The sequence below is a fragment of the Sphaerodactylus townsendi genome, linkage group LG07 (assembly GCF_021028975.2).
Source record: "Sphaerodactylus townsendi isolate TG3544 linkage group LG07, MPM_Stown_v2.3, whole genome shotgun sequence".
In the NCBI taxonomy this organism is placed as follows: Eukaryota; Metazoa; Chordata; class Lepidosauria; order Squamata; family Sphaerodactylidae; genus Sphaerodactylus; species Sphaerodactylus townsendi.
Genome location: NC_059431.1, coordinates 34,963,502 through 34,978,181, shown reverse-complemented (window position 1 = coordinate 34,978,181; position 14,680 = coordinate 34,963,502). Strand labels below are relative to the sequence as shown.

Here is a 14,680-nt window from a genome sequence, read left to right as displayed (position 1 = left end):
CACTGCATATGAGTTTCTTACATTACTTCATTTAAATGCAAGAATTATTTTGGAATACTTGACACGTACAAGAAAGCTTGCATGATAATCATTGCCATCATATTAAAAATCTTCAGGGACTGCCAGAGAGCTATAGGAACATCTGGGGTGAGGCAGGCATGCAAATAGATCATGAAATGACAGCAGTCACTGCCATGTGCTCTTGTAAATGTTACAGATGGAGCTGGGATTATTTGCCACAAGGAAGCAGCCTGAAGTGCCAACTCAGTGGCAACTGCAACGTGTGGCCTGGCCTTGAATTGCCAGAGGAAAGGGACAGAAGGTACAGTTGCTGAAGCTATTATAAGTGCAGTTAGAATGATTAAGAGTTTGGGAGGGAGGAGAGCTGCAGGGTCACCACTAAACTGACGCACGCGATCACAGATTTGGTACTGCCTCTTCTATCATTTCTGGCCAAGTATGCAAGATTAATCTTGTACCACTGTACAGCACAACACAAAGCAAACAGGACCTCTCTTAACAATAGGTATTAAAAAGTTGGAGAGAATCATCCGATAAAACTTAAAATTTACGCGGTAGAAAAGGTTCCCCCAATAAGTTATTACATTTAATTTTAAGAACTGAAAACAAAATTGAGCTTGCACGAATGCTGAAATTGAGCTTGCACGAATGCTGAAAGTTATAGAATGGACTGAAGGTTTGTTCTGATGATGCTTTACTACACTGTTTTCTTATTTCGGAACAGAACGGCAGGAAGTGTTAGCTCAACATATTCAAGGGTCTCAAACTCACCCGCTTATGTAGACGCTCTGCTTCCTCCTGATACGCCGCAAGCTGTTGTTTCCATTGTTTCACGTTGGCAGTGGACTCGAGCAGAGCTGCGGTAAGCTTGGCATTGTTACCCTTGAGCGTAGCGAGTTCCGCCTCCCAGTGCTTGCTGATTGCTGAACTGCAGACAAAAAAACGAGAGCTGTCGTTACAGTAGAGACCGCCGTGGCTTCCTTTCCCCCCTTCTTTTCGGTTCACGCTACACAGCTCTCTTCAAAAACCATTTTTTTTAAAAAAAATCTGTATTTCGTAGGGCAAAGATACACAGCAGTTCAATGTGAAAATACTTTGCTTCGGGGAAAGGCCCAACATTCAGCGCTAGAACCTATGCTTTGCATGCAAAAGATCTCAGGTTTAATTTCTTTCTTTCTTTTTGCTATGTATAGTAAATAGCGTCTCAGGTTGCAGGGCTGGTAAGAATTTCTGTCAGGCACTGGAGAGACATGGCCAGTCAGAGTAAACATAGGATACATTGACAAGGGGTCTGACGAAGGTCCAAGCTACCTATAACGAGACTCCGTGGGGGAACTGCAGCTGTATGGCAGGCATTAGTTCCTAGTGGGAATTCAGAGAATGGAATCTTTGATTTGAATTGTGACTGTGGTATCGGGGGGAGGGGGGGCAGGGGCTTCAGCCTCTTCCCTCATGCCTTTTTCCAAACCTGTAAAGGCCCTGGGAGGCACTATTTGCCCTGTTGGGGAGGTATACCTGTACATGACTTCAGCGTTGAGTTCTCTTGGAGAACTCACAGCTGCTGTGTGGTTGCATAGTAAGCATTTGGCCCCTTCCTTGCACGAAGGGGCTCCATGAAGGCACGAGAATGAAAAACTGGCATTACAGCAAGACATTTGTCCCATCAGAAGCAGTACTGGGTGGAGATGAGTTGCATCTCAGAGCCTTAGGATCCATCTTGTGTGTCAACCTTGGGAAGGAAGGCACTTGGCCACTGAAATGTTTTTTCTGGACTTAAGGTAGACCTGGTTGGAAAGTGGAACTAGCTGATCACCGCTGTGTCACACTGAAGTGATTTCATTAACGCTAATTTACCCCATCTGCACCCATTCCAGCAGTCAGTCAGCATTCAAGACAATAAGCCAGGCATTCTCTGGGATCCTGAGGACTACTATCTTTTTGTTTGAACCTTAGAAAAGCAATCAATTCTTTGGTTGTGGTGGGTTTTCTGGGCTGGGTGGTCGTGGTCTCTAACCCGGAAAACCCAGCACAACCAGTTGAATCCGTCTGTGAAAGCCTTCGACAATACAATCAATTATTTGTCTCTGGCTTTTCTTCCAGTTTACCTCATACTGCTCAGGACTCATTTTGGGGTATAAATGTCAAACCTTTGGCCACTCATAATGTGTGTGTAGCCTCACTTGCATGTGAGTTATTTGCGTTGCTCCTAGAAACTCTGGTTGTTTTCCTCTTCCGCACAGCTTTCCCTGGACATTATTTCAAGATTGATAACTATTGACCATCCCTGAAACTCCATCCAACTTTGGCCCTTTTCTCTTGCTTACTTTGTATGTGTATGTTGATTGCTTGAGATATATTTCTTATTACTTAATTCTTTAACAGAAGCCCTTCAGAACTTTACAACAGTCTGCTCATTTGAGAGTTCTCACCCAGGACTATCCTGGTATACACAAGTTCTAAATCCCAGTTATTCCACCAAACTGAAGTGGAGACAGCCTTCTTAGGATAACAGATAAATGGCGGATCAAGTGGGCATCACCATGCAAGTTTGAATATGGCAAGCTGACACACATGTTTTTAGATTGCAAATGTAAAGGGACATACATTATCATATTTGTTTGTTTGCTTCACATATGCTGTGGCATCCAACAGTTTATAGACAATAAAAACATGAATTACGTTTCATTTAAAATCTCAAATAATCTCTAAAGCCCACTTCATGACTCTTCATCTTAAATATACTAAAAGCCACCTTTAAGCCCATTCACTTTAAATATACTGAAATACCAAACCTTAAAACATCTTGTAGGAACAGAATTTCAACCCAGAAAAAGGAGGGGTAAGGGAGTGAGGCCAGTTAAATGATGGGAAACCGTAGCTGTCTTCTCCAGCTATCTGGTGGAATTGGTGTCTTCTCCAGCTATCTTCTCCAGCTATCTGGTGTTTTACAGGCCCTGAATAATTGCATCAACTCCCACAGGACCCTCATCACATTAGACAGAGCATTCCACCAGGTTGGGCTCAGAACTGAAAACACCTGGCCCTGGTTGAGGCTAACCAGACATCTTTCAGGCCAGGGACTGCCAGTAAATTGTTACTCACTGGTTGCAGCATCTATTGGAGGGCATACTGGGAGAGGTAGTCCTGCAAATATGATGGTAGGACATTGTGTGACAGTTGGTAGGATCAGAAGGATCTAGGATACTAAGATCGGTTTTACCACAACCTCTTTCAATTCCTCAGGAAAGATCCCTGAACTCAAGGATGAGTTGACAAAGTTTCCCAAGATAGTCCGTACCGCATCTCTGAAAACTTTCACCAGCCAGGACGGGCATGGATCCAAGAGTCATATGGTGGGCTTTAGAGCTCTCAGGACTCTGTCAACATCACTTAGAGAGAACCAGCCGAGGTGGTCCATAATAGGACCCGGAGATGGCTCTATGGAAAACTCTTTAGGTCTATGTGAGTGTGAACAATTTTGTGCTTGATTCTATAAAAGTGACTATCAAGATTGGCTGCAAGCCACTATTTTGAGTTGCAAGATAGCAGGAAGGAGTTTCCATTGACTTAGCTTTAATTCCCCAAGAGTTTGTGCCCTTGGGAAGAACAGCTTAGAGCATCTTTGGTGGTAGCGGGTTTAGAAAGGTTTGCAAGCTTTTCCTGGACTGTGTAGTCAGGTGCCCCTCCCTTCTGAAAAACATAGGCATTTTGGATTAGGTTAGCTCAGTTTGGTTCCTGACCCTCTTTCTCCCACTGCTCTGAAAACAGCCCAGAGGATGGCTGCAAGTTCAAGACAGTTTGTTTTCCACCCTGCAAACCTACTAAATAGTAGGACCAAGGCTCTTTAGGATATGGGTCCTTCCCATCCCTGAGCTAAATGTTCCTCATTTAGGTTCACAGTTGGGGGTTAACTAACTGTGGTGTACTATCCCTGGAGTTGAACAGCAGCACAGAGGCAGTAGGAATTCCTTGGCCAGGAGAAAATGTTCCATTCCTGCCTAAACTCTTCTAGTGGTGCAAAAACGTTCAAGCGTCGCACCAGCTTGGATGTTAGAGAAATTGGTTGTCAAAAAAGGTCAAAATCTGTTGCAGTCATATGCTCCTATAAAGACCCTGACCCCCTGCAGACACTGCACAAAGCCTTCCAGGTGCAGTGTGAAAGCAAGAAGCTCCAAGATCTGAAAAAAGAAGCCTGAGCAGCCTGAGGTCCTTGGATAGCCCTGAATGACTGAATGAGCTCCACCAGAGGAGCAAATGCAAACTTAAACTTCAGGAACAAGAGTAAAGGAGGCTGTGAACAGAAAACCGGTTTCCTTGTTGACAAAGGAACTTTTGCTTCTGCTGCCCGGCAGAAACTGGAAAATGACTTTGCACTAGTGGAAGCCTCTGAAAAGAGAGTTGCTGCTTTAGAGCAACAGTTTGCTCATGCCCAACATACAGTCCCAATAACTCACTGCCCAAAAATAAGACCCAGTGTGCTGAAGTAAGCCACAAGGAAACTGGCCCCTTGAAGGAACAGCTGGGACTTCAGAGAGCCCTCAACCCCTCTTCTGTTCACCCAGAGTCCCTCCTGGATTTCCCAGGATCTGCTCCCTTCCAGAAGACACAGTTCCTACCTCCCCAATTAATCCAGACTCAACAGCTTCAACCCCCCTTCATCCAACTAGGACTGAACACTAGATAAAGGATAAAGAATTGGAAACAGACACTTAGAAAGGGAAGAAATTAAAGAAAAAATTCATTGGACAGTCACAGAACCTACAGAGGTGGCCAGCCAGTTGGGCCCTCTTAATGGGGACACTGGGATTGCAAGGCTGATGGCTGCTTCTCATCTTTACCCTTCTGCAAATGGAAAGACCTGACTGACTCAGCTGGTGCCCTTGGAGCCAATGCCCCTGCAATTGAGCTGGGCACAGCTACCAGAGATTTCACTATGCTGTAGGAGTTACCATGGATGAGAGAGAGAGTGCAGTTTCTCTGGCTGGGCCAAACCTCCAGAGATGTTTCCTCATTAAGAGCCCGGTTAGGCCCCTTTAACTTTCCCAGAGATTTAATTAAGTCCTTTGCAGATAAGCCTTGCCCATTATGTGCTTTGTTAAAGAAGTACACCTCCTGGTACTGGAGGACTGAGCAGCAGACTGCATTAGCGGAGTTAAAACATAGCCTTGCTCAAATGCCAGCACACACAGATGTGACCAAGCCTTTCTTTATTGGTAGCTATCTCAGAACCAAGTGTAGGAACCACATTTCCAACAGCTGTCCAGTTGTCAGAGAGTTGTGGAAGGACTAATTCATGTGGGAAAATCTGTCCGGCCATCCTTTGGTGCCTCACCCATTGGGAATTCATTATTGGAGGTGCTGAGGTGAGAGTCCAAACCTCCCACACTCCCCTAAACACATCCTCTTAGAAAAGTGCCGGAATAAACAAGTCTCCAATATACATATTGCACAATAGACATGAGTCCTTGTTAGCAGGATGAATCTCTTGCCAATTGCAGACTCATAGTTACAGGTATGAGCACAAATGTCAGTTTGCTGCTTCCATTGGCTTGCTGTGTGGGGAGCATCCTTAGCAGAAGCACAGCTCTAGGACTTTGCTAGTTCTGTGATGGCTTCTTCTTCCACAAAGCTGATATGCTCAAGACAGGTTATGCAAGAATGTTTAACTCCTATACCCTGAAAGGCACAGTTTACACTTATTCCAGTCAAGCTGCAGAAACAGAAGCCCTCTGGGCTATCTTATATTTTGAGCCTTTGATTGTACTCTAGCTGTTTACACGGATTCAGATTGGACTATCAACACAACTGGCTTCCTGTTTGGCTGGCTAATGACTGCAAAACCTCAGATGGCAAGCCCATAATCCATATGGACAAATGGCTATGCACACCCATCTTATAGAACAGACCCCACCTAAGAATTAAAGGGCCACTACTTGCTCCAGCCTCAGTCACCACTTTTCATAAACTTTTGCAGCTGTGGCCCATGGTCCCCTCGATTGCCTGTGCCTCGCCAATGTGGGGTAGGGAGGTGTGTGGCACTTGCAAAGTGGCTTCAGACTCGGGGGGGGGGGTGATTGGCAAAACATGTAATCTGTTTTGAGATTCTCTATTGATGGGACTCTCATAGCTGCCTCAACCATTTGTGCATAGTTAGGAACATTGTGTTTTCTTTATTATGCATTGAATTTATTTGAAATCGCTAATTAATATTTAACCACCATTGCATTATTATGTGTTTATATGCTTTGATTTATTCTACCATTTAATAATAATGGTTGATTGTTTTAATGGTTAATTAGGAAATGCCTTCCCCACATCCATGAACAGTGAAAGCAGCATTTGACTTCAACCTCAAAATTTCAGTTGGCTCATGTTTTTTTCTGATAAAGAATCCAGGTCCAACTGCTTTTCCATTCCTGTCTTCATCCTCTGTACCCCACCCCCCACCCACATCTTTCTGCTACTATGCTGGAAAGCTAACAGTTTACAGCCAATTAATCTCTTAGGTGACCCCCACTAATTGATTAGCCATCCAGTATATGTGAACAAACCCATACACTGGAATTGTATGTCTTCTTTTGTGGGTGGGGATAGGGGGAGGGTGGTAAGCAGCCAGACTCCTCATCTCTCTTAAGGTATGCCATGAAACCATGGGGGCCAAAGCCTGCTATAAGTGCAAGACACTGCTTCTCGCAAAATGAATCCCTCTTAGAGCATTGTAGGATCCATCTTATGTGCAAACCTGAGCTGGAAGGCGGATGACTGCTGAACATTTCCCCTGGCTGGACAATGGGGCTAACTAATCCCCACTGTGTCACCCTAAGATGATTTAATCAGTACTTCAAGCAGACTGTTACCCTATTTGTTCCCATCCCCAAAATCAATCAGAATCCAAGAGAATAGTCCAAGCGTTCTCTTGGGTCCTGACAACTCATCAAACCTCTCCTATCTTTTTGTTTGAACCCTGGAAAAGCAATCAATTCAGTTTATCTCTTACTGCCTCAGGACCAATTCTGGGATATAAATATTGGTCCTTTAGCCATTCATAGTGTGTTGCATTCTGGATCTGTGCACACCCTCCCACTTGCATGTGGCCTCTTTCCTTTGCTCCGGGAAAGGCTGGTCATTTTCCTTTTCAGTGCTGCTTTTCCTGGACATCCCTTCAACACTGGTAATTATCACCCATCCCAGTCCTGAAACCCCATCCAACTTCTCCCCTTTTCTCTCAGTGAGCTCCTGCGTATTTTTTGTGTGCCTATGTTCATTGCTTAAGATATACTTCTTGTTTTACTATTTTTATTGTTCAATAAAACCAATTTTAAATTATACAACGACATGCTCATTTGACAGTTTTCACCCAGGACTATCCTGGTATACATAGGCTATAGATCCCAGTTACCTCTCCTTGCTTTCTGTCTCCAGCTAATTTCCCCAAGTGTAGAACATAAGACCATAAGAACATAAGAACAAGCCAGCTGGATCAGACCAAAGTCCATCTAGTCCAGCTCTCTGCTACTCGCAGTGGCCCACCAGGTGCCTTTGGGAGCTCACATGTAGGATGTGAACGCAATGGCCTTCTGCGGCTGTTGCTCCCGATCACCTGGTCTGTTAAGGCATTTGCAATCTCAGATCAAAGAGGATCAAGATTGGTAGCCATAAATCGACTTCTCCACCATAAATCTGTCCAAGCCCCTTTTAAAGCTATCTAGGTTAGTGGCCATCACCACCTCCTGTGGCAGCATATTCCAAACACCAATCACACGTTGCGTGAAGAAGTGTTTCATTTTATTAGTTCTAATTCTTCCCCCCAGCATTTTCAATGAATGCCCCCTGGTTCTAGTATTGTGAGAAAGAGAGAAAAATTTCTCTCTGTCAACATTTTCTACCCCATGTATAAGTTTGTAGACTTCAATCATATCCCCCCTCAGCCGCCTCCTCTCCAAACTAAAGAGTCCCAAACACTGCAGCCTCTCCTCATAGGGAAGGTGCTCCAGTCCCTCAATCATCCTTGTTGCCCTTCTCTGCACTTTTTCTATCTCCTCAATATCCTTTTTGAGATGCGGCGACCAGAACTGGACACAGTACTCCAAGTGCGATCGCACCACTGCTTTATATAAGGGCATGACAATCTTTGCAGTTTTATTATCAATTCCTTTTCTAATGATCCCCAGCATAGAGTTTGCCTTTTTCACAGCTGCCATGCATTGAGTTGACATTCCCATGGAACTATCAACTAAGACGCCTAAATCCCTTTCCTGGTCTGTGACTGATAGCACTGACCCTTGTAGCTTGTATGTGAAGTTTGGATTTTTTGCCCCTATGTGCATCACTTTGGATTTTGCTACATTGAACTGCATTTGCCATTTCTGAGCCCACTCACCTAATTTATCAAGGTCCGCTTGGAGCTCTTCGCAATCCTTTGTGGTTCTCACCACCCTACATAATTTGGTATCATCTGCAAACTTGGCCACCACGCTACCCACCCCTACTTCCAGGTCATTTATGAATAGGTTAAAGAGCACTGGTCCCAAAACGGATCCTTGGGGGACACCACTCCAGACATCTCTCCATTGTGAGAACTTCCCATTTACACCCACTCTTTGTTTCCTGTTTCTCAAACAGTTTTTAATCCATAGGAGGACTTCCCCTCTTATTCCTTCATTGCTGAGTTTTCTCAACAGTCTCTGGTGAGGAACTTTGTCAAAAGCCTTTTGGAAATCCAAGTAGACAATGTCCACCGGTTCACCCCTGTCCACATGCCTGTTTACACCCTCAAAGAACTCTAGTAAATTTGTAAGACAGGATTTGCCTCTGCAAAAGCCATGCTGACTCTTTCTCAGCAGGTCTTGCTTTTCTACATGTTTTATAATTTTATCTTTAATGATAGATTCTACTAATTTACCAGGAACAGATGTCAAACTGACTGGCCTGTAATTTCCCGGGTCCCCCCTAGATCCTTTCTTAAAGATTGGTGTGACATTGGCCATCTTCCAGTCTTCAGGGATGGAGCCTGATTTCAGGGATAAGTTGTAGACAGCCTAGTAGGGTAACAGAATGTCCATACAGCAATCACATGCTAAATGTAACGTCTAGTTTGGACCTCAGCAATGCCTTCTACGATGACCCCACACTTTCTGACACACTGAGGAAACTTTTCCCTCCAAAAGACAATCAGACTGTCCCATTAGGAACTGAGTAGCTCTGACTTTATGTGTGAGTAATGTTATATAGATATACAAATCGTGTCCCACCCTTAACTAATATATTAATTGAACTAGAAGAATTATTAAAACTAATTAAGTTGTTTGGTGTTTTCACGAAGAGAAAACGGGTACGTTTCAAAATCAGGCAGTTATTTACAGAGCGATGTTGCTGTTTCACTAGACACTGTTGCCAGATTTAGCCCGGTCCCTGGATAGCGTAACTCAGTTTAGAATGGCATGGCTAATTCCTAGCCTTTTGCATTCTGAGAATAAACAGTGTGACATCTTTGACCATAATTGTCATCATAGTTAGAAACATTAAGCAGTTTCTTGAAAATTTTCACAATTTTTAAAAACACTTTTAAAAATTAAAAGGCTGCTGAAAACCTATAATTTTTCCACTGATTTCAGTGTCACAGATCCTGCCAACAATATCTGCTAACAGAAGGTCTTCCATCAGTGGATTGTGACTATTTTACTTTACCCTCTCCATTCTGGCCAAAATGTCCCCCTCCACCCAGTACTGCTTCTGATAGGACAAAGTAGAAGAGATCCCCAGAAACAACATGAAGGGGAAACTGGTGAAAATTCCCAAATTCCATCAGTGGAATCCTCCATGAGGATGTCAGCCAATGGAAAATAATTGCATGTTGTATTCCACATGCTGTTTCCTCCTTTGATACTTCTTTTAGCTGTGTTGTGAAGTTACATAACGTTTTTGAATTATGAAGATCAACGGGAACCTGCATATATGTTTCCGTGGGATGGGATTCAAACTTGTTTCACATGCCCACGTCTTTGGGGTTTTATTTCTCAAACAGCTGTCTCCTACACTCCATGAAAAAAAGAGAACTATACAGCATGACATTCCTGAATATTTCAATATGTTCTCCTAACATTTGTCATCTAAATCAGTGGTTCTCAACCTGAGATACCCCCAGGGGTATGCGCCAGAGTTTTTGAAGGTACACAAAAATATTATGCAATGGGTTTGCCAATATGGAAGTAAATTTTTAGGGAAATGGGTTGCCAAGGGGACCCAAGTGGAAAAGGGTTAGGGACCACTGATCTAGACCATTACAACCGCCTCGTCTTCAGTTAAGCATTCACTTTCCAAGTAGCTCATTTTATACTTAGGTTTCTATTATTAAGCCTCCTAGGGTTCATACAGTGTCTGCTGTATATGTGAAGCCACTTCCATCTCCTGGCATTCTACAGAAAAGCTGGGTTACTTAGGAGGGTGTTGTTACTTAGGTAATAGGACTGAACTATGATGGAATGATTCAGAGGGATGCTTTAAGGAAAGAGATTATGAACTAAACCACTGTGCATAGTAAATAGTAACTGTTGCTGTATTATCCCACTATGTAATTTCTTCATTGTTTAACATGTCATATTAATATTTGTGCACTGTTTCAGTTTTGTCTCAGATATATGCTTGGCCACAGATTTCTGCAATCCTAATCCTATTACACTGCTTATTGGATGTCCCATCCTGTTCACTATTTTGGCATACACTATATGATCCACCTTGAGTCTCAGTAAGCTGGACTATAGATAACATACATTAACTACTTTTGAAACTGAAGACCTTCAAAAGCAGTTGTGATGCAATAGTGAAGATTGGCTGTGCATAGCAAAAAAAAGCACATCTTCTATAATGCATGTCCCAGGCATTCCAGCCATTGTTTCCTTGAGGCCTTCTCCTAAATAAGTGTGCATAGTGCAGATGTACAGCCAAATTACACATGAAGGGAGAGTTCCTTCGTACTACCGCAAATGCCAATTAGCAATTTTATTTGGTTTTGAAGATTGGGGATCAATTGCTGAAGGAGGGGCTGTAAAACCCTTGCCTCCCATGCCTCTTCTATGATTTCAACTGAAATTGCAATTTGTTCCACAGGAAGACAAAAACAGGTACAGCATCTTCTTTCCCCAGAGCTAGCTTTATCTTCAAAGGAACTATTTACATCATGGTAAGAGGCATGAGATGAAAGGCTTAAAACATCTCCTCTCATCAGCATTTCATCCCCGATCTTCAAAGAAGCCATGTGGGGCTGCTAATTTGCTTTTTTTTTTAAAGGATGAAATCTTTTATCATGGAACGATTGCCTCACATGATATTTGGTCCTTAGAAATGGAACTCTGTGCCTATACATTTCGTATGTGAAAAACTGAGATAAACGTTGTATCTGTCACACAGATTCAGGGCAGACAGAAGGAAATTCTTTGTTAATCAATGAGCAATTTCATTGTATCATTCACTGCCACTGGGCCACAAGCATGGGTGGCTTAAAAAGGGGGTAAGAGAGATTCATGGTCAGTAGGTTCAACAATAGCTCCATGGTAACTAAGGGGAACCTCCATATTCTGATGCAGCAAACATCTGAATACCAGTGAAAGAAGGCAACTTCAGGGGGAGACCTTGGCTTCTGCACCCTGTTTGTTAGTCCTCTCCAGGACTTGTTTGGTGGCTGTATGAAACAAGATGGTAGACCAGGCTGATCACCTGTCTGACCATCAGATTCCTTCTTATGTTCTCATGAACACAGTGACTTACAAAGCATTTTGTAATTGCCAGTTCCATTTTCCAGTGGCACTTGCACTGAAAAAAACACTTTGAAGCTTAGGGGTTGAGTCCTCTCTTTCACTAGCATGCTACAGGCAATCTATATATATAAAAAGCTAACAGTGACTTTGTTAGTCACTCCCTAACGCCAAAACGGCTGGACGGATTGCCCCCAAATTTTCACAGGACGTTCCTCCCTGTTGCGGGCAGGTAATCGGAACTTCAAATTGCCGAAAGTCCATACCTGAGCCAGGTAAAACGTCTTTTTCCTGGCGCACCAGGCGATGAAGCTGGCTGTGTTTAACTATCACCCTTAGAATGTTCGTGCAGCCTGTCTGTGGCCTGAGGGCTTAGAATGTTCGCGCAGATGGGCACAGATGAGCAGTGAATACAGTAAATAGGTAACACTGTTAGGTAATACGGCAAAGTGTGAGACACCAGGTGGGGTTCCCCCCCCCGTCACACACAGGTAACTTTCACTCTCTGTGCCTCACCCACTGCTACCACACAATACACATCCAGCTCATCCTCACATACCTCACTCTGCCCTCTCTCACATCCACCACCTCTTACCCACTTCCTCACCCATATTCGCCACAGCTCTCTTTTACTAAAAGCGATTTGGAGTTTGCCTTTTTCTTCTAAGAAAATCTGCGGGGTGGGGGCGAACCAACACTACCGGCTCTGCTTCTTTTGCACATGGCCCTTTAAGAACCCAGGGAGCTGGCCTCAATCTGAGCGCCTCACCCCCCGCCTCTGCTGCCTGACTGGGATAGCCTGCTTGCCCCAGTTCTGCCTTACCCAAGCCAGGACTGTGCATGTCAACCAGCCTCATGGACAGCGGTATTCGCACTCTGGACAGTTCCATTGTGGAATGGAAAGGATTACCTTATACTAAAAAAACAAGACAGCACCATATTAACGATGTGAATTGAAAAGGGAAAGAGGGATTCCACTTGACCACCCCAAAAGGCTATGCTGCGGATCATTGGACCTGCATGGACATCTGTGTGCGTTGCAGACTGTGATGAGAAGGACAATTGCCACAGCAATGCTTGGCCGGGCCCCTCTAGTATTTTATATAGATGAATGAAAATCACCATGGTTGTCTGCAGCCAGATATACATTTTGATCTTCAATTTGGAGCCAGATATACATTTTGATCTCACAACTTGTTGTATGGTCTGCTTTTCAGTGGCTTGTGCTAAACCAGGCAAATATTGAACCCTTTCCCCCCGAGAATCCACAGCAAAAAGGATAAGCAACTTCACCTCCTTTCCAAAGTCCTATTATTCATAGCAGCCTATCAGGCAACGAATGACATCAAAACAAATGTTTAATATTTGCAACAGATTTAATTAACTGAATTAATGAAGCTACTTGACAAGAATAAGAACGAAACTAAATTAAAATAAGTATCAGTAGTTTGGGTTTCAACCAGACTTGGATGGCCCAGACTACTCTGATCTTGTCAGATCCCCACAGCTAAGCAAGTCCAGCTCTTGTTAATAATGGGATAGGAGACTACAAAGGCCACTATGCAGAGGCAGGCAATGGCAAGTTACCGCTGAACATTTCTTGCCTTGAAAACCTTACAGCGGAGGCAGAGCAAGGGGAAACTGTGCCTGGGGCGCATGCATGGGTGCTATGCCACTGCCTCACAGGATCACCATAACTCAGCTGCAATCTGAGAGCACTTCCCACTACCAGACTGGGTTTCATGCAATCAGGGACGTAGGTATAGATTTTTTATGGGGGGGTTGGGGGAAGGGCCACGCCCCCACCCACCCTTGGGGCATGGCCACGCTTCCTTAAGCCCAGCCTCCGCCCCAGTGTTTGTAAAAGTAGCTTCTGAGGCAGGAGACAGCAGACTGCCCTGCCCTCCCCCCCGCCCCCCCACCAGCTGGGCAGCCCCTTCTACCCTCCACTCTGGGCAGAGACGTAGCTAGGAAAAATGGAGCCCGGTGCAAAATCTGAGTCCCCCCCCCAGGTGGCAACTGTGATGCTGGAATCCACCCCAAACAGCATCACTTCCAATGGTGTATAAACTAGAGCAGGGGTAGGGAACCTGTGGCTCTCCAGATGTTCAGGAACTACAATTCCCATCAGCCCCTACCAGCATGGCCAATTGGTCATGCTGATAGAGGCTGATGGGAATTGTAGTTCCTGAACATCTGGAGAGCCGCAGGTTCCCTACCCCTGAACTAGAGAGACCAAATTCTCCTTTTAAATCCACCTTAAAGGGAGAATCTGGGGTCCCTAGTTAAACAACATTGAAAGTGATGCTGTTTTGGGGAGGATTATCCCCCACCGTGAAACAGCATCACTTTCAATGTTTACACTGGGGACCTCACATTCTCCCTTTAAATCCATGCCGAAGGGGGTGGATTTAAAAGGAGAATCTGGGGAAATTTGGGGGGTGCCTGCTGTCAGGGGTGCAATTGTTAAGCTAGCAGCACCAAACTTTCAGAGTATCTTTAGGAGGCTCTCCTGATGATACCCCCCAGGTTTGGTGAAGTTTGGTTAAGGGAGACCAAACTTATGGACCCTCAAATGTGTAGCCCCCATCTTCTATTAGCTCCCATTGGAAACAATGGGAAATGAGGGCACCCCCTTTGGGAATCCACAGCTTTGGACCCCCTGGACCAAACTTCACCAAACCTGGGCGGTATCAGTAAGAGACTCTCCTGATTATAACACCCAGGTTTGGTGAAGTTTGGTTCAAGAGGTCCAAAGTTATGGACCCTCAAAGGTGTAGCCCGCATCTTCTATTACCTCCCATTGGAAACAATGGGGGATGGGGAACCCCCTTTGGGAGTCAATAACTTTGGATTCCCTGAACCAAACCTCACCAAACCTGAGTAGTATCATCAGGAGAGTCTCCCAA

General features: G+C 44.4%; 1 protein-coding gene across 2 annotated transcripts in view; it reads right to left on the bottom strand.

Moving 5' to 3' along the window:
- Positions 1–14,680, bottom strand: part of HOMER1 (homer scaffold protein 1) — a 102,819-nt gene that overhangs the window by 20,683 nt on the left and 67,456 nt on the right. For both annotated transcript variants that reach the window (XM_048503195.1, XM_048503193.1), the window contains one exon: positions 793–949. In XM_048503195.1, the coding sequence (XP_048359152.1) occupies positions 793–949 (157 nt within the window). The remainder of the gene's footprint in view (positions 1–792; positions 950–14,680) is intronic.